This window comes from Bidens hawaiensis, unplaced genomic scaffold, assembly GCF_021521415.1.
Source record: "Bidens hawaiensis isolate Kalapana, Puna unplaced genomic scaffold, B.hawaiensis_p1.1 tig00029632_1, whole genome shotgun sequence".
NCBI classification, from domain to species: Eukaryota; Viridiplantae; Streptophyta; class Magnoliopsida; order Asterales; family Asteraceae; genus Bidens; species Bidens hawaiensis.
Genome location: NW_027494912.1, coordinates 74,321 through 93,521, shown reverse-complemented (window position 1 = coordinate 93,521; position 19,201 = coordinate 74,321). Strand labels below are relative to the sequence as shown.

The following is a 19,201-nucleotide window of genomic DNA, read 5'->3' as shown; positions in this document are numbered from 1 at the left end:
TGAGTACCAGGTCGTTTAGCAGAAACAACCCATTCCTTCTCTTTTTTCTCTTCTACCACCACATCGTCCACCGCCAGATCATCGTAAACCATCTCTGCAAGTTCGACAGCAGAGTCAAAAGTAGCAGGTTTACTAGTCTTGACCAATGTGCGGACGTTCTGTGGTAGCCCTCTCACATAACACTTGATTCGTTTGGCCTCGGTGTTCACCATGTCTGGCACGAGCCTAGATAGACGGTTGAACTCAGTAGTGTACTCTTGGTGTGTCATCTTACCCGCCTTCAAATTCAAAAACTTCATCTCAACTCTTTCAACTTCTGCATCAGCACAGAACCTCTTCATTACCAACTCCTTCAGATCATCCCACTTCATTGCCTTTATCTCTTCCCGACTCTTCCTCTGCTCAACTAACTCCCACCAATACATCGCCTCCTCACCAAACGATTGGGTGGCAAAACCGACAGCTTGGTCGGGTCGGCACTCGCTAATGCGGATAATCTTATCCATGGCGGTTATCCATTGGAGAGTAGCGATTGCGTCTCCCAAACCAGTCAGCTTCGGTGGGTCACAACCCTTGAAGGACTTATAGTTGCACCCACCTCGGCCCCTCTGCCTATCATCAACCTTCACAGACTTTACCACACTCGAAGCCTCCCTTTCTCCTTCATCATCTTTCCTACCACCTCCTCCCGATCCTTCCGTAGTTCTTTCACGGCCTCTAGCAGACCTTTCAGGATCCAAGTTCTTCACAGCAGTGGCTATAGCTTGAACAATAGCTGCTTGAATTGCAGGGTCAAGTTGAAACCCTTCGTTGTTGTTTGGGTTTCGCCTAGCTACGCTTCCTTCATCTTCAGTGTTGGAAGTTGCTTCAACCGAAGGTTGTTAGACATGAAGAGGCCTACCACGATGTCCAGTGCGGCCTCCTGCTCCAACAAATGCCCTAGATCCAGCCATCGTATTCTGGAAAGGAAAACACAAACGTCATCACTCAAGGAACTATTGAGTACAATGATAGTAAGGCTAACATGTAATAACAGTGGCCAGTTGTGATTAGCTGATCACATTACTTTCCGTGTCCTATGCACTTCCCCTCATGAGTCTATTTGTGCTGGTTCTACTTTAAACAGTCAATCAATCAAACAATCAATTAACCCTATCCCTAACATTCACATGTACTTTCTTTTAGTAATTAAGATGACGTCAACATACATATTTAACCATACACTTTACCTTTACTGAGCTTGCTTGAGCGACACATGGCATTCTTGGACTGGCATCTTCTTTCCTTTCTTACTTAAATCCCATTCTCTGTTCGAGTCTAAGCATATAGGATGCTTAAATCTCTCGAACATTGTTTTGATACCAACTTGTAAGGCCCCGTTACCGGTGCCTCACATTGGACGTTAAATTTACTCATTCACATAGTTCTAGTCATCAGAGTTAATAAAAACATTCGCGGAATATAAAAACTTTCATAAATTATTACATAACGATCTGTAACATGTCTTAAACACCCATCTTGTCTTTAGAAAACTAAGTAATTAAACATAAACTGATAAACGTCTTGAGTCTTCCGATGCCAGTCTCTTATTCAATGCCACGTGTTCCTCTCAAGCTAGCTGCCTCATTCTACTAACCTGCGTGCATACTAAAAATCAGCTAAGCTGAGTGAGTTCTAGTTAATACAAATAACATACAATCATTCTTATATTACATACTTGTCCTTCTTTACTTTCTTTCATACATGCATACATACGTACATATACTTTCATTCTTACTTTCATACTTTCTTTCGTATTTCATATTTTATCTTTCTTTACATACATAATTATACGTTTTGAAGAACCTTTCGCCCTATAGCCTCACAGATATTATTAGGGTCTGCCACCCTCCTTCACAGATATTATTAGGGTCTGCCACCCTTCTTCACATATATTATCAGGGTCTGCCACCTTTACCGTCAATTCCTTCGTTTCATACTTTCCTTTCTTTATGAATTATTTATATATAAAGATGCTTTCTTACATACTCATCAATCTATAACATACGTACAACATATACAAACAATCACGTTATGTAAACTATCCCCTAACTTTACATGCAATATCCGAAGATCGTTCATGTACCGTCAATCATTTAGTCATAGCATTCAAATATATCATAATAGGCATACACTTACCACTTAAGGTAAGTGTATTAACTAGTCACATCGAGTATGCACACAGCCCCGAAAAACATAACAAGGAATGAGGCTAGAAACTCACCTGAATGCGGTTACGTTCACCATTTATGGTTACCCTTTCTTGAGCTGTGCACGACTAACTATATAACAATTACACGTATCAATTTAACTATCACTACCCATATCGTGTTTCTAGTTTAATTATTGCCCTCAACGAACAAGGTTCCGGGGGGCAGCGCCCCTGGCAGCGAGGTTCTAGGGGAGGCAGCCCCTAGCGGGGTCCAAGTGGCAGAGCCCCTGCCTGGGGTTAAGCTGCCAGGTCAGCTTGGAAAAAATTTTATTTTCATTAACTGTCTTAACACATTTTTCATTAACATTTTAAATTATTTTCTAAGTTGGGCTTATTTTCTAAGCCTAAGATAATGGGCCAGTTTGCTTTATATTAGATATAGGCTTAGCCCAACTGTCCATTATGGTACCTGGGCCCAAATGGATTTAGGCCCAAAACCCAACAGAGAACTGGCCAGCCGAGAACTCTTGGCAGAGAACCTAGCTCATGACCGAAAACCCATCCGGACCGAGAACTATGGTCTGACCGAAAACTCATATTTGGCCGATAACGTGGGTTGACCGAGAACCCATATGGAGGCTCAGGTCCGAGAACCCCTTGTCTGATGCTTTCAGCTCAGATTTCCTATTTTCAAAATCCATTTTAGGCTCAAATAACGGTTTACGGTCCATGATTACACTTTTAATCGCTTAAATCCCAACCTCCTTAACCGTTTAACGTTCGTTATCACCCCATTTCCAAGATCTAACTCGTTTCTAGCATAAAGCTTGAACCTTTAAGCATACAAACGTCCATTAAGCTAAATCTAGGGTTTTCTTGATGAATCGTTCATAACTATAAGTTTGTTAAGTCCATCCTAATCATCAAGTTTGCAACTTTATGATTTATCTAGACCCGATCTACTCTATGTTTGAGTTTCATGATTATTCGTTCATAAAAACGTAACCTTTAAGATCAAGAACATACCTTTAGACGTTTGTAAGGTCACAGATAGCTTGATACGTGGTCGTGGACTTGTTATCTTGCTTGTATGATCAAAGGTCTAACGTTGCTATGATCGGTTTAAGGTTTGGATGGTGGCCGGCGGCTATGGGAGGTGTATTTGGCTTAAGTGTGTGTTTTAAGGTGTAGGCAAGGTGTAGAATGGATGGAAATGGAAAGATTTATGGTTTAAGGGGGGTATTTATACTCCCTTAAGCCCATGGACCTAAGATTCATCTTTCCTTTTTAGTCCATGATTAATTCCATTTAATTACTTTACTTATCTTTTCCTTTTACCATTTTACTATTTATTTATTAACTCAAGTAAACTTTTCTGTCATAATAAGTCAATGTACAATATTATTATTATTCGAAATTTTGGTATGTTACATAACCACCAAACTATAACCAATCAAGCTATAATCAGCCAAAAAAATGAACCGAACTTTTTTTTAACAAAAATATAAAAACCAATTTTTTTAATAAAATAAACGAACTGAACTAATTTTTTAACAAAAATAAACGAACCAAACTTTCTTTAATAAAAATACGAACTGAAATATTGTTTAACAAAAATAAACGAACCAAACTACTTTTTAACAAAAATAAACGAACCAAACCTGTTTAACAAAAATAAACGACCGAACTGCCTATTTAACAAAAATAAGCGAACTACTTTTTTACTAAATTAAACTAATGTAACAACTTCTAAAATAAGTAAACGAATCGAACTCCACCTTAGCACAAGTTACGACGATATTTTTGATAAAAATAAGTTCGGTTAGATTATTTTTGTTTACAAAAAGTTTGATTCATTTATTTTTGTTATAAAAAGTAGTTCGAGTTTTTTTGTTTGTTAAAAATAAGTTTGGTTAGTTTTTTTTAAAAGTAGTTCGATACGTTTGTTTTTGTTTAGTAAAAAAAGTAGTTCGTTTTGCTTATTTGTATTAATTTTTTTTTTGGTATATTTAATTTTGTTAAAAAAGTAGTTCGGTTAGTTCTGTTTTTTGTCAAATAAGTAGTTCGGTTATTTATTTTTGTTAAAAATGTTGTTCAATTTGTTTATTTTTGTTGCAAAATAAGTTTGATTCGTTTATTTTGTTTTTTTAAAATGTAGCTGGATTCGTTTATTTTTGTTAAACGAAATGAACTAAAGTGATTGTTAAAAAAATTGATTCGGTTCGTTTAGTTTAGTAAAAAAAGTAGTTCGATTCGTTTATTTTTATTAAAAGATAAGTTTGGTTTGTTTATTTTTGTTAAAAAATAAGTTCAGTTCGTTTAATTTTGTTAAAAGAGTAGTTTGATTCGTTTATTTTTGTTTAAAAAAACAAGTTCGGTCCGTTTATTTTGATAAAAAAAAAATAGTTTGATTCGTTAATTTTTGTTGAAAAGGTGGTCCGGTTTGTTTATTTTTGTTAAAAAAAAGTTAGTATAGTTCATTTATTTTTGTTAAAAGGTGAAGGGGACTGAGTCGACTGACTTAAGGTGACCAATTATAAAAGTTTAAGGACTCAGAGTGACAATGTATATATATTTTTATTCAATTTTTTAAGGACTCATTCTGTCTTCACCCTAAAACTACAGGGACACAAACAGTTATATACAATTTGTCAATAAGACCTACATGCTAGTAATGTAAAGAATTTTGTGTGAAACCACTAGAGATGAGATGACACTAACATGTTTCTGTTGGTTTCATATGTGGTCCCCACTTGTAAATAAAAGTTACCAATTATAACTAGTTTTCTTCCCGCACGTTGCGGCGGGCGCGGATATTAGGCGTTAATGTGTTTGTTTTATGTGGCAATTTGTATATGTTAAGATGTATGAAACGAAAGTAATATGGCGACATTAGTTGTAATATTTTTATTCACAACATGTTTCTTTTAGGCTGCCTAACTAAAAAAGATACAGATGTGGCAACCGCTGTCACTTAGTTTATATTATACAAATAAGTAGCGGTTAACTATACAAAAGACGTGTGTTTCTTATAGGCTGCCTAACTAAAAAAGATACAGATGTGGCAATCGCTCTCAGTTAGTTTATATTATACAAATAAGTAGCGGTTAACTATACAAAAGACTTGTTATTCACTGCTGCATGCCAATAGTCAAGTATCTGGTTGTGTAAAAGATGTGTGGCGCCTGCTATGCTGCTTTCATGTTTAGTTGATGTAGTGCTTGGTTTTCTTGGCCGCTGGTTAAGTGTCTGTTTGCAATTAAAATTATCTGGTTAGATGTAGGTAATAAGAGAAAAAAATCTTTGGTGAGATGTAGGTAATAATGATTAAACGGCAGTTGATTTTGAGATCTATACCCGGTTGGCATTGCTCTTTGTTCATGAATTTGGCTTTTGAATCTGGGGTGTTCGGAGACATGTTGTTGGCCTAGATCCCAGCATCCCTTGTTGGCTATGACAGTTCCATCACGCTTGAGTGTAACATTTACCACATTCATTAAGATAATAACCTCTGTAAACTGTCGGGGTTTCAGCGTAAAACGCGAAATCAAACACAAAGTAAAGCTGAAATTATTGATCCCTTAACCAACTCAGCAGCTTCTTCTAAATCACCTTCATCACTAAGAACAAAGTTCTCAACAGGCTTGGACATGTAAAACATTACCAAATCATGTAGTGTTAATACTTTTTAGTAGGGTCGTTTACATGATCGTTTGTCTTTCATCTTGTAAGGTGTTTTTTCTCATTAGTTTATCTCATCTTTTGTGTTGGGGGTTATCTCTTCAATACGGCCTATGAAATCTGCATATAGGTACATGTAAAGTAAAGGTAAACGTTAATTATTTTCATTTGCATGTCAGTTGTGCAAGTATTTTATTCAATACCTGTGAGTTGTTTAGGATCTTTTGTTTGGCTCTCCAACATATCATATTATGCAAACTCAAAATGATGCGTTGTTATGTTGCTGTGGATAGGTACAAAGACAACGCTTTTTCCAAGTCTTAGTGATGGTTTGTGTGAGACCACTGGTTGATATTTTCTTGTGGAAACTGTTAGAGCGTGTGTAACATGGTAGTAAGATTCTGCGTGGAGGTTCATGACGGCTTCAATGGTATTTCCCTGTTATAGCAAAAATAAATGTTTAAGTCAGTTATAAAAATACAACTGTTGATAAAATTAAATGTTACACGTACATGAGCATCCACAAATAGGTAGCATAACTCATGTTGTTTTGCATGTCGTATCCATTTTTTAACTTTGATTTCAAGAAGCATTGTCATGTTTATGTCACAAAATTTTTGGACTTCCGCCTGCCTTGGGTAAAAAAGACTGTGAATGTGAAAAAAAAAGTAACGTTTTGTACAGACATTTTTTTAACAGTTGATTGTTATTTGTGAGTTTGCTTTATGTCAAGTGCCGGTGTTAATGTCGTTTATGAAGTCGGAGTACACTATATTTTTTGTTGTAGTTGGGTCGTAGTTTTCTTGTGGTTTAATGACTACTTTTAGTAACTGGGGTGACGTTGCTCTTGATAATGCGACATACAATTGTCCGTGGCTGAAAATAGGTTTGGGAAGATAAACACCAATTTTGTCCAGTGATTGACCTTGACTTTTGTTTATAGTCATTGCGTAGCATAATTTGATTGGAAATTGTATTCTTTTGAATGAGAATGGAAGTTCTTTGTCATTATGTGTCAAATGGTATGTACACGCGATGCCCAATACGGTTGCCGGTCATTATCTTTGCTTCAATTATTCTAGGTAAAAGTTTGGTAACTATCAGACGTGTGCCATTGCATAAACCATCAGTTGGATTAAGGTTCCTAAGGAGAAAGATTGGACTGTTTGTTTTAAGTTCTAGTCTATGTGGTGGAAGACCGTTGAAGTTCAGCATGTTAAGGTACTCAGATGGGTAAAGTGCGTGAGTATCAACTTGAGTGCTCGCACTGGGAATGATTGAGTCGGTACTTAGATAAGAAATTGATGTTCCTGGACACATGTTATGAACAATGGTGTTAATTTGATGTGTTGTCTCGTTTGTCGGACAGACAATTGCTTTTCTTGAAAGTGTGGCAGGGGATGGATTTTGTAACGTGTCGGTGTCGTATATGAAATTAATAAGATTGGAGAGTGCATTTTCATCAAAAGGTATTAGGTATCTTGTAGGAATGTCAATGAGTTTTGTGTCTTGGGAGTCTTCGGGGGCTGGAGTGCCGATTGTGCCATTACCAACTGCTAATAACCATGATGAAAATGTTCTAATGTCTTCTTTTTCTTGAAGAGTTAGTGACTGCCTTTGTAGACGCATGTTTTCAGTGAGTCTAAACATAACAAAGCTTTTCCAAATATACGAACGTGGAAGTGACAAAGAGATAGTGGTTGTCTTAGAGGCTTTGCGTTTTATTGGCAATGTTTGTCTGAAGTCACCCCCTAAGAGAACGGATTTTCCACCAAAAAGTTGGCTGTCATTGTTTAATAAATCTTTTAGTGATCTGTCTAATGACTCAAAGCATCTCCGGTCATTCATGGGTGCCTCATCCCATATAATTATAAGAGAAGTCTCCGTTAATAGTTGTGCAAGATGAGTGTTTTTAAAGATTGAGCATGTAGATTCATCGCAAAGGTCAAGAGGGATTTTAAATCTTGAATGAGCGGTCCTGCCGGCAGGTAATAACAGCGACGCTATGCCTGAGGCCGCGACGGCTAATACGACTTTGCCTTCTGAACGGAGGCCTGAGATGATTGTGTTCCATAAGAATGTTTTGCCCGTGCCACCATGTCCGTAAATGAAAGCTAATAGCTGTATGTTGGAAGTCACAGCTGACATAATTTGCTCATATATTGCATTTTGCTGGCTGTTGAGAAGGTTTTTTAGTGACTGATGTTCTTCTGCAAGTTGTTGTCTATCGTAATTCTTCTCTTCTAATAACATCCTGTTATTAAGACACTGGAGTGTGTGTGCATCAGGCAATGGTAATCCGTACTTCGACAACATGACCGGTACGGGGGCAGTACGTAGTAACAACTCAAGCTCGTGTAACACATATTGTTTTTGATCTTCTGAATTTAGAAGATGGTGTGTGTACACCACGTCATCCGCCATTTTGTTCCAGTGTTCTTCCCACAACTGCAGTGGATTGGATATTTCACAATACTGAAGCATATGAGCAAATAGTGTGCGTAACTCAGCAGCAGTGGCCCATGCAGCGGCTTCCTCAAATGCAGACGACCATTCTTTATCATCTTCTAGCAAGTTAAGCATTTGACATGCCTCTCTAAATGTCATCGCCACTTGACCATTTACGGTACGTATATCTGTGAATGACTGACAACCTCTTTGGTGTGCAAGAAGCATTCGTAAGAAGAACCTTTCGCCACCACTTGGGTGTATGTATATTAGCCTTCCTATTGCAGGTGGTGTTGCTGATGTTCTTTTACTCCAAAACTTGCCACCAGCGTCCCATTTGTATTCAGAAAGGTAATCTACGTAACGTAGGTGACGGCCGGTTGGGTCTTGACGGTTGTTTCTTAGCCTTCTGTTAAGGTAGTTTTATTTGAACATGGATTCTGTAAAACTGATTCGAGGCTATCTTCATCTCTGAAGCAAATGTTCTGCATATTTTGCAAGTGAACAGCTAAAGCCTGCACCGGTGGGTTTCTGTAATGGATTGGGAAATTAGGATCCTCCAGGATGCCTCATGCGGACAGATAAAACGACTGTCTACAAAGTTAGAAATCTCATCTACCTCAGGCGCGCTAGTGCTCGGTGCATCAACAACGGTGTTTGGTGCTTTTGTTATAGAGTACCGTATACGGTCTAAACATTTTGATATATATTTGAACATGTACTTTATTAGCATATTCCAACCACAATATTCGACATTTATATGAGCATTAAAGTGTAAACACAAAGCACGATTATACGGGACCACATAACCGTTGTCAACAGTAACATTGTTTTTAATACACACGTGACCGGTAGAACGTCTCTTGTATTGTGCATAACCTTTTTTGTCAAATACTGTTGTTGTACAGAAATCCTTAGGAAAATTTTTTGAGCAACATCCAGACTTCAAAGTCGTCACCGACTTTATGTAATACAGGTTCGGTAACCGGGTCAGGTATTTCAGCACAAATGAAGTTATCCAGTTGTTCAGCATTTCTAATCTTTTGTGATTCTGCTACCCACAACAACAGGTGACAATGTGGCAATCCTCTTTTTTGGAACTCAATGGTGTACAAAGTTGCTTCAACATGACCAAAAGTTTTTTGTGTCCTTAGAAAGTTTATGAGTGACTTAACTTTCATATGGAAAACTCTAGCAATTATGTCTGGACGATCTTGTGATTTGAGTGCTGGGAATTGAGCAATATATCTTTCGATTTCCGGCCACTTGACATTACATGTAGATGTAATGAAATATTGCGGTTTCCCATGAACTCTGCATATGGCTAGGGCGTCTTGATAATGCTTGTACATGTATCGAGGGCCACCGGTGAAAGACGATGGTAGAATCATTCTTTTCCCAATGTCACGGCCGTTGGTGTCACCACGTTGAATGGCATCGTTAACTCCTTGAAGAAATTCGGTCCTAAACCTGCTTTGGTTTTGCCTTATGTAATCCAGACGGCTTTCTTCTATACATACATATGCATCTACAAGGTACTGTTGAAATAAGCGACCACCTCTAAGAAGTAAAGCATAAAGGTTTTGGCGATCGTGTAACTGATAGCTATAATACATATTCATTGTCAGATTTTTATCACCATCTGAAGAAGTCCGATGTAAACGTAGCCTTGGAGAACATCCACTTTCTCCATAAACAAACAGTAATGGATACTGTAGTGGCATATACAATTGGTGCAGTTTACTAATTCGTTGTGGACGCCCATCCTTGTGGCGAATGACAATGTCATACCGGTCGGATGAAGGGTCGTCGTCGGCAACAATCGCACCGATGCAATTACTGGAAGGTGCTTCATAGCACCTTCCACTGTGGCCGGCATACAAACGAATAGAAAAAGTAGGTACATCAGTGCTTTGGCATATTTCTCGTGCAGTGCGAAACAGTTTCACCAATTCGTTTCGGGAGTCAAGTTCTTTAATTAGAAGTGACACGATATCACAACGGACCTGTGATTGTGCGTCATCGTTAAAAAAATGGACTCTATTAGAAACCTCGTTGTCAGTGTCATAAATGTACATTTGTAAAAACCGAGGATTCTCATTAGAAGGAGGACATAGACTTCCAAGCCAATGATGAACTTGACCTTCAATTTTAAACACGTAAGGACCGGAAAGTATTCACAGAATGGTCTACTTTAGCACCAAATGAAGTCATAGAAAACATTGAGTTATAGGCGCGGATGTTTGAAAGGAAATCTTGCTGATCATACAGTTGAACAATAGTTGGACTATATGACCTGAAAGACGGAAGCCTGACGCTTCCGCCTTTGCAACATTGGGTGTACCTTGCACAACCGTTACGGGATTTAGAAAGGTTACGTTCATCGTACTAGAAGAATGCACCGCAAAACTCACATACATACTGGCAGTCTCCAAGGTCAATATACGTTGACACACATGAAGCAGAACGAATGATAGAAGCACGACGTCTAGATTGTGTTAAAGAAGTGTAGCCAACATACTGAGAAGATGATGACGATGAGGCAGTGGATTCAGTTACATTACGTGAACGCTTCCTACTATTATTTGTAGACATTGATGCCAAATGATGTAATTAAACACGCACAAAAAACAAATTAACACGAAAAACTAAGAATATCTTAAACCTAAGATAAAGGCAATAAAAGCAAAACACATAGCATGCAGACAAAGAATGGGAGAAGCATCAGATTACTTGACATTCAGAAAAACATACTTTCCAATAATGCACAAATGATATAATGCTTTGACCCAAATCGACTAAATTTCATCAATTCTTCCTAGATTACTTCATAAAATTAGAAGACTGATTATGAAAGCAAAAACACAAACATGCTGGAAGCAATTGACTTACAAAACAGTTACATTAGAAGGCCATAAAAGGGATTGAGAACCCAAATATTGGATCGACAGGCACGTACCGTAGAAGACTGAGCCGCAACACTCTGTGAATGATGAAGCTGCCAAAAAGAAAAAAACATCAACACAAACACCAATTTTAACCCGCTGGTAATTATATACATATTAAAAAATGGGAGTTGGTATGTCTTTTTTAGTATATGGAGTTGTATATAGTATTACTTTCTGTTTTGACTTTGATACCTTAGTAATCACAACTTTATAAACTTATTGTAGTATAATGTTGATTAAAGTTTAGATGGCTTTACGTCTTTATTCTTTTACTACCTACGACTTTAGCTTTATCGTTAAACGAGCCATCTTTGCGGGTTGGTGGGCCCAATCCGTCATGATCTTGGACATCACCCAAATTTCCAACACGACCCAGACCATAAATTCGTGATGAACACATGAACCCAAATACGACCCGCTTATCACGATTTGACCCAAACACAACCCCTTTAGTTAAATCGATCAACCCATGAATCCATATGGAAGTAATATTAAATTGAAAACTGATCAAAATTCAAAAGAAAGCAAAAAATTTGCAGGCATACCATACGATGGTGATGAGATGGTTCTATACCAAATTCAAAGAAGGATAGACGGAAACAATCCAAACACCCAACCTTTGTCCCTCTTGTTTCATTTCTTCCTAAAACTATCTCTTCGTCCATCCCATAATCAATCAATCTTTCAATCCACACATAATGAATTTTCCCGTTACAGCCTTTTTACCATCTTCGTCGGCTGCTAATTCTGCTGCTGTTCGAGTGGATAAAGCCACCAGCGAGTTCTTGATCGAACCCGATTGGACTCTTAATATCGATACTTGCGATGCCATCAACGCCAGTTCTTGGTAATCTTTTCATCATCACTTGTTTTCTTTGTGTTTTACAGATAAAACATTCAATCTTTTGTTTTTAGGGTTCTTTTAGTTTTGTTATTCACTCAAGACTGTAAATACTATAAATTTTTATGGATTTTGAAATTTTTTGTTTATTCGCATGTTGAGTTCATGTTTTGTGTTAATCCAAAAAAATATGATCTTGTTTTAATTATTTGTAATCCTAATTAGAGGTCATGATTATGTTATCACGCATGTTTTTGTTATGAGTGGATAATGGATTATGGATATAGGAAAATCATTGTGAATTTTGAATATTTTATGTAAAAATTAAACCTTACATTCGTTGCCTTTTCGTTATCGATTCTAGGGTTCTGTAGATGTTTTTATTAAGATTGTCGCGTGCAAACCACAGTAATTGGTTGACACAATTGGAATATTTGTAACTTTTCAGGCTTGCAAAAGACGTTGTTAAGGCTCTGAAGAAAAGGTTGCAACACAAGAATCCTAATGTTCAGCTTCTTTCGTTAACGGTATTGTATTTTTTTGGTTCTTTTTGTACAGTATTAATCGGAATTCGCAAATCTTGAAATGAGTAGTTTATTACTGATTGTAGCTTTTAGAGATGATGGTTAAGAATTGTGGTGAGCATGTTCATGTTCAAATAGCTGATAGAAACATACTACCGGATATGATCAAGATTGTTAAGAAAAAGGTAATTGATGATCATATTTCCATCATACAAATAAAGTTTGGAACTTAATCAAAAATTATGTTTTGCAGGCGGACATGCGTGTGAGGGAGAAACTCTTGGTTCTTTTAGACTCTTGGCAAGAAGCGTTTGGTGGTCGAGGAGGAAAATATCCTCAATATTATTATGCTTATGATGAATTACGAGTACGTTTATTATATTTATGCATCCCATTTGTCTTGTTTAGAATCATGATTTTCTACAAGCGATGAATATATTTTTTTTATTACTATATGAGCAAAGTAATAATATCTTTCGGAAAGCTTCGAGCCTGAAAAGGCTATTTTCCCATGGATTTAATTGGTATTGAATTGGATACACCAGATTTTATTTTATTGGCTAGGTTTAAAGTTAAATTACCTTTTTGCCCTTGAAGAAGTTATCATGCTAATTTAAGAAGTTTTTTGGATTTTGTTTGATGACAGCAATCTGGAGTACAATTTCCGCAAAGGTCACCTGATGCAGCTCCGATATTTACACCTCCTGTTACACATTCATCTTTCATACCCCCTCAAGCAAACCATGGTGTACCGATTTATTCTTCAAGTAGGCTTGATGAAGCCACGGTTTCTGAGATTCAAACTTTTAAGGTTTATTTATTTATATTTTCTTGCTTTTCCCACATGTAGTGTCATAAAAAAGAGAGGTTGTTTAATGAATTACTATTAACTTCATTTTCTTTTAGCGTGTCAATGATGGACGCGATGAGGAATGTGTCAGACCTCTTATCTGATATGTTGCAAGAAGTTGATCCAAATGACCGTGCAGTACGTCTGTTACCTCTTTTACTTGTAAAAGTTATTGTGTATGATTGATAAGATTTAAGTTTTAACTCATCTTTTCTGTTAAAAGGCTGTAAAAGATGAGGTCATTGTTGATATTGTGGACCGGTGTCGATCAAACCAGAAGAAATTGATGCAAGTTTTAGCTTCCACAAGGCATGTTAACATTAACAGTTTACCTTATCTTTTTGGTTGATTGAAATCGAATAATAATAATAATAATTCATATCATATCATGCCCAGTAAAATCCCACCGACAGCAAAGCTATAAGTAGGGTCTGGGGAGAGTGGGATGTAGGCACACCGTACCTCTATCCAAAGGAATAAAGAGGTGGCTTCCAGAGAGACCCTCGGCTCTAAGTACATGTGTATGAAGCAAAATAAAGGAAAATCAAAGTTTAACAGTTATATAAAAACTACTACTAATTATAATAATATTAATAATAAGATCACAGTTTAACAGCTATATAAAAGCTAATAATAATTATAATAATAATAATAATATATGTAAGGGAAATACCATTATGGTATGTGACCTAAATAAGTTAAGTCTAAGCCCTAAGGTATTCAATTCTCTATAAAAATCCTTAACTTTAATTCTACTTCTCCACGAATTCCTATCCTCAACCATGTCCTCGGAGAGGTTTAGGTCTATCAAATCATGCCTAATCCTCTCATCCCAAGTCAATTTCGGTCGTCCTCTACCCCTCCTCCCCTCTATAGTAATGTTTTCTACGGATCTAACAGGATTCGTCGTCTGTCTTCTCTTTACATGTCCAAACCATCTCAATTTCCACTCTCTTATCTTGTCTGCTATGTTCGCCACCCCTAATCTCTCGCGAAACATAACGTTTCTTATTCGGTCTAGTCTTGTGTGCCCACACATCCAACGTAGCATTCTCATTTCTGCTACCTCCATCTTCCGCACTTGTGCCTTCTTGATGGCTCAACAATCTGTTCCATATAGCATTGCAGGTCTAACTGCCACCCTATAGAATTTTCCCTTTAGTTTAGTCGGGAAACTCTTGTCGCACAATATACCTGTGGCTGCTTTCCATCTACACCATCCTACCTGAACTCGGTGGGTCACATCACTGTCTAATTCCCCATCGCTCTGTACAAATGATCCTAAATACTTGAACTTCGTTACCTGCGGGACCACCTGCCCTTCAATTGTGATCTGTGCGTCTTCATTGTCGTTTATCCCACCAAAATCACAGTGGAGGTACTCCGTCTTAGATCGGCTAATCTTTAAACCTTTTGTCTCTAAGGTTGTTCGCCACTCCTCAAGCCTCATGTTTAGATCTTGTTTTTTCTCAGCAAGTAACACAATATCGTCTGCGAACATCATGCACCACGGGAGAGTCCCCTGAATCGACTTTGACAACTCATCCAAGACTACTGCAAAAAGAAACGGGCTCAACGCTGACCCCTGGTGAAGACCTACCTCTACAGGAAAGAAATCAGTATCCCCCACTGGCGCACGGACACTTGTTTCACTCCTGGTATACATATCCATAATTATCTCTATGTATTTCCTGGGCACTCTTCTACCCTCCAAGCACTCCCAGAGCACCTGTCGTGGCACACTGTCGTAGGCCTTTTCTAGGTCAATAAACACCATATGTAGATCACGCTTCTTCTCCCTATACTTTTCCATTAATCTTCTTATAAGGTGTATTGCCTCTGTGGTGGAACGCCCAGGCATGAAGCCAAATTGGTTGACCGTAACCTGAGTTTCTCGTCTAAGTCTAACCTCAATCACTCTTTCCCATAGCTTCATAGTATGACTTAGTAGTTTGATTCCTCGGTAGTTACCACAACATTGGGCGTCTCCTTTGTTCTTATAGATAGGAACTACAACGCTGCTCCTCCACTGGTCTGGCATCTTACCTGATTTGAGAATACTATTGAACAGAGAAGTTAACCACATGACTCCTTCCTCCCCCAGACACTTCCACACCTCGATGGGTATGTTGTCTGGGCCAACCGCCTTAGACTTTCCCATCCTCCTAAGTGCATCCTTCACCTCTTCTCGTGTGATCCGTCGGCAGTAGCAGTTATTTGATTGTTGTCGTTGAAAGTTTGTGTTGTCATGTTCTTCTTGGTAAGCTCTCCCATTGTTAAAAAGATTGTGGAAGTAGGTTTGCCATCTTAGCTTGATGTCCTGCTCCTTGACCAGAACATGCCCATCTGTATCCTTTATAAACTTCACCGGTCCTGGATCTTGCCTTCTACGCTCCCTGGCTTTGGCAATCTTAAACATAGCATGTTCCCCCTCTTTTGTTTCTAGACTTTCATACATCCGTTTAAAGGCCGCCTTCTTTGCTTCCGCAACTGCCTTCTTCGCCTCTATTTTGGCCGTTTTGTAGTTTTCCCTCAATTCCACTCGCTCCTCCTCATTCGTGCACCTCATTAGCTCCCTAAAACATCCTTGTTTGTCCCTTATCTTGTCTTGCACTGCGTCATTCCACCACCAAGACTCCTTATGCCCACTTGTCTTTCCTGTTGTAACCCCGAGAGTCTCCTTTGCTACTTGGATGATCTTTGTCTCCATAGCTTCCCATATATGAGTTGAGTCCCCATTTAGTCGAGCCCGCGTATGCAGTATGAGTTTATCCTTAAACAGTAGGAGATTTTCGTCCTTCAAATTTCCCCATCGAATTCTCGGTGTACCTTTCTTCTCTCGAACAGTCAGCTTATTTCTGAAGGCTATATCTGTCACTAGTAGTCGATGTTGAGTCACAACTGCCTCCCCAGGTATGACTTTGCAGTCCCTCCACCAACGTCGGTCTCCTTGCCTCATCAAAAGGTAGTCAATTTGCGTGTCGCCTCCGCCACTGCTAAAAGTGATTAAATGAGAATCTTGTTTCCTAAAATAAGAATTTATAATACCTAGGTCATGTGCCACCGCAAACTCTAGAAGATCTGTTCCGGTCTCATTCCTATCACCAAAACCGAAACCCCCATGTACGGCTTGAAAACCATCGTTAGCCTTACCAATGTGTTCATTAAAATCACCTCCTATGCAAATCCTCTCCCCCTAGGTATGCCCCCTACCACTGCGTCTAGGCAATCCCAAAATTCTCTCTTTTCCTGATCCCCTAGGCCTACATGAGGCGCGTAGGCGGAGACTACTGCCACTACTTCCTCTCCTAGTACTAATTTCAACACCATAATCCTGTCATTATGTCTTATCACCTCCACCACACTAGTGTGTATTTCCTTAGCCACTAGAAACCCCACTCCATTCCTAGCTCCATCAAACCCCGAGTACCACAACTTATACCCATTACACTCAGCCCCTCTATGTCCTTTCCACTTAGTCTCCTGGAGGCATGCTATCTGAACCCTACGTCTTTTAAGCACATCTAACAACATTTGAAACTATGATATTTTACCACTTTTGACATTTTGACATACCACTCAGTCCGTTAAACACAAAACTGCCGGTTTCGTTAAAACAAATTTAGTTTAAATCTTTGATTATTCATATTTAATTATGCACTAATAATAATAAAGGTGTTGATTGTGTGCAGTGATGAGGAGCTTCTTGGTCAGGGCATTGAATTAAATGACTATATTCAAACCGTTCTTGTGAAACATGATGCTATTGCATCTGGTTCTCCAATACCTTTTGATAATAATCCAAAGCCCCAAATAGAACTTCATAGTGAAGAAAAAGAAGAAAGCCAGAAAGCAAGTGTTGCTCTGTCTTCTCCGGCAACTAAACAGTTCAAAACTGAGCCTCAAGAAGAGGAAGTTGAAGATGACTTTGCTCTGCTAGCTAGAAGGTTTAGACACTGTTTTTATGCGGGAAAAAATGGGTTATGTTTTCATATCTAACGGGTCAAGTTGAATAAATTTTTTTTGCTTAAAACGGAAGTCAACCAAATCAACTTGTCTAACGAATTACCCGTTTTGACTAGTTTATCCAAACATGGGCTTTATTTTTATTCCAAATGGGTTAAAGTGTTAAACCAAATCAAACAATTTGGTTAAAAGGGAAGTCAGCCAACTAATACTGTCTAACGAGTTACCTGTATTGACCCATCTATCTTAACATGGGTTATATTTTTATTCCTAGTGGGTCAAACCAGATCAAACACTTGGGTAAATAGGAAGTCAATCTTTCCAATTTGTCAACGAATAACCCGTTTTGGCCCGCTTATCCAAACACTTTTTTCATTTTCATTTCTAACCGGTAAATCGAATCGTGCAATTTAGTTAAAAAGGACCCCACCTGCCTCTTTTTTCAACTACTACTTTTATCGTCTTAAATTATACTTTTTTTATTATGAATTTTGTGTATTTTCAGGCATACGAAAGCACAAGCGTCCATGCCTCAAAATGGGCCCGTGGTAAATGAGCCAGGAACCACTACCCTGGATCCTTCAATAAGTATGGCTTTAACTTTAACCGACCCACCTCCACCATCAAACAAAACCCGAGCAGATGACATGATAGACTTTTTGAGCCTTGCGTTGTCTGTAAGTACAATCTCTCCTCAAAACGTTGACCAATCACCACCAGTTTCAGACGCCACACAGAATCATTCCCACCAAACTCAACAACCACCTGTAAACAATTATGTTGTGTCATGGGCTCAGCCTGAACCACAACCACAGGTCCAGCCTGAACCTGAATACTCAGCTGGCTATATTCCACCACCATGGGCTGCAACTCCTGGATACTACACCAACCCGTATACACCTTCTCCATATAATAATATTCCTTCGCAGCAGGTAAACTCATATTCCAATAATCTGAGGGCGGCAGGCGTGAATGGAGATGGTGGGGTCGGCTCAAACACTGCTGGTGGTGGCCAAAACCAAAAGTCCGCCTTTGTTCCTTCGTACAGATTGTTTGAGGATCTTAATGTGCTTGGAAACCAAAAGACGAGTGGTGCATCATCTAATGTTTTCGGGAGTTATAGCCAAAGTATGATGGGTGGGAAAAAATGAAATGGCAGAAGAAGGTAATAAGTTTGGTACAATGAGTTCAAATATGTGTTCTTGTGAATTCAGTAGCTGGTTTGTGTGTTGAATGTGCATTTGTTTAGATCAATTTCTTGGTTTCTGTCATGAGTTTGGGTATATGATTTTGTATCTGTGAAGGGGTTTGATAGTTTTTAGCCTCCGGTTTACTGCCTGATTGTTTTGGACCCAAGGTATAATATATCTGGAGATTAAGATTAGCTTATGGTGTGTTTGATGGGTTAGAAACAATATAGTGAAGATTATAACATCTTAGATTTTGTTGATATTCTAACTTAATCATGGTGTAGGGTGTTAACATTCTTAGTGAAATCTGTCCTAGAGTGGGATTTGTTTTCTAGGATATGTGGTTGGTACCTTATAGTTCCAGATAATCTAAACTCTGCCACTTGATTTCCAACTTAGAAATAGGTACGAAAGGTGATTAAACTTATTTGGTTGACCTTTCTTCTAACTGGGAGCTAGTAATGACCAAATGTAAGCTATTGCTAATACGGTTATGGGCAATTAAAACAAGCAATTCTGCAGTTATTTTATATAATTTATTATAAAACGATTACAATAAAGT

At 38.3% G+C, this 19,201-nt stretch overlaps 2 protein-coding genes across 2 annotated transcripts; one reads left to right on the top strand and one right to left on the bottom strand.

Moving 5' to 3' along the window:
- Positions 1–6,880: 6,880 nt before the first annotated feature.
- On the bottom strand, positions 6,881–10,398 carry LOC143579202 (uncharacterized). The gene is made up of 2 exons (XM_077062582.1): positions 9,257–10,398; positions 6,881–8,729 (listed from the first exon to the last, which is right to left on the bottom strand). The coding sequence occupies exons 1-2, from the start codon at positions 10,396–10,398 to the stop codon at positions 6,881–6,883; spliced, it is 2,991 nt and encodes a 996-aa protein (XP_076918697.1).
- A 1,550-nt stretch (positions 10,399–11,948) lies between these two features.
- LOC143579203 (TOM1-like protein 6) lies at positions 11,949–18,970 on the top strand. Its single transcript, XM_077062583.1, has 9 exons — positions 11,949–12,115; positions 12,558–12,636; positions 12,720–12,818; positions 12,887–13,000; positions 13,280–13,435; positions 13,532–13,621; positions 13,707–13,792; positions 17,176–17,430; positions 17,955–18,970. The coding sequence occupies exons 1-9, from the start codon at positions 11,967–11,969 to the stop codon at positions 18,598–18,600; spliced, it is 1,674 nt and encodes a 557-aa protein (XP_076918698.1). The 5' UTR covers positions 11,949–11,966; the 3' UTR covers positions 18,601–18,970.
- Positions 18,971–19,201: the final 231 nt, after the last annotated feature.

Excerpts from the sequence above, each read along its gene's own strand:
- LOC143579202 (XM_077062582.1), bottom strand. The coding sequence starts at position 10,398 with ATGTACATTTATGACACTGACAACGAGGTTTCTAATAGAGTCCATTTT. Across the intron at positions 8,730-9,256 it reads GACGACTTTGAAGTCTGGAT|AAGGCTAAGAAACAACCGTC; the intron begins GTTGCTCAAAAA and ends CTACCTTAACAG.
- LOC143579203 (XM_077062583.1), top strand. The coding sequence starts at position 11,967 with ATGAATTTTCCCGTTACAGCCTTTTTACCATCTTCGTCGGCTGCTAAT. Across the intron at positions 12,819-12,886 it reads TCAAGATTGTTAAGAAAAAG|GCGGACATGCGTGTGAGGGA; the intron begins GTAATTGATGAT and ends TATGTTTTGCAG. Across the intron at positions 17,431-17,954 it reads TTTGCTCTGCTAGCTAGAAG|GCATACGAAAGCACAAGCGT; the intron begins GTTTAGACACTG and ends GTGTATTTTCAG.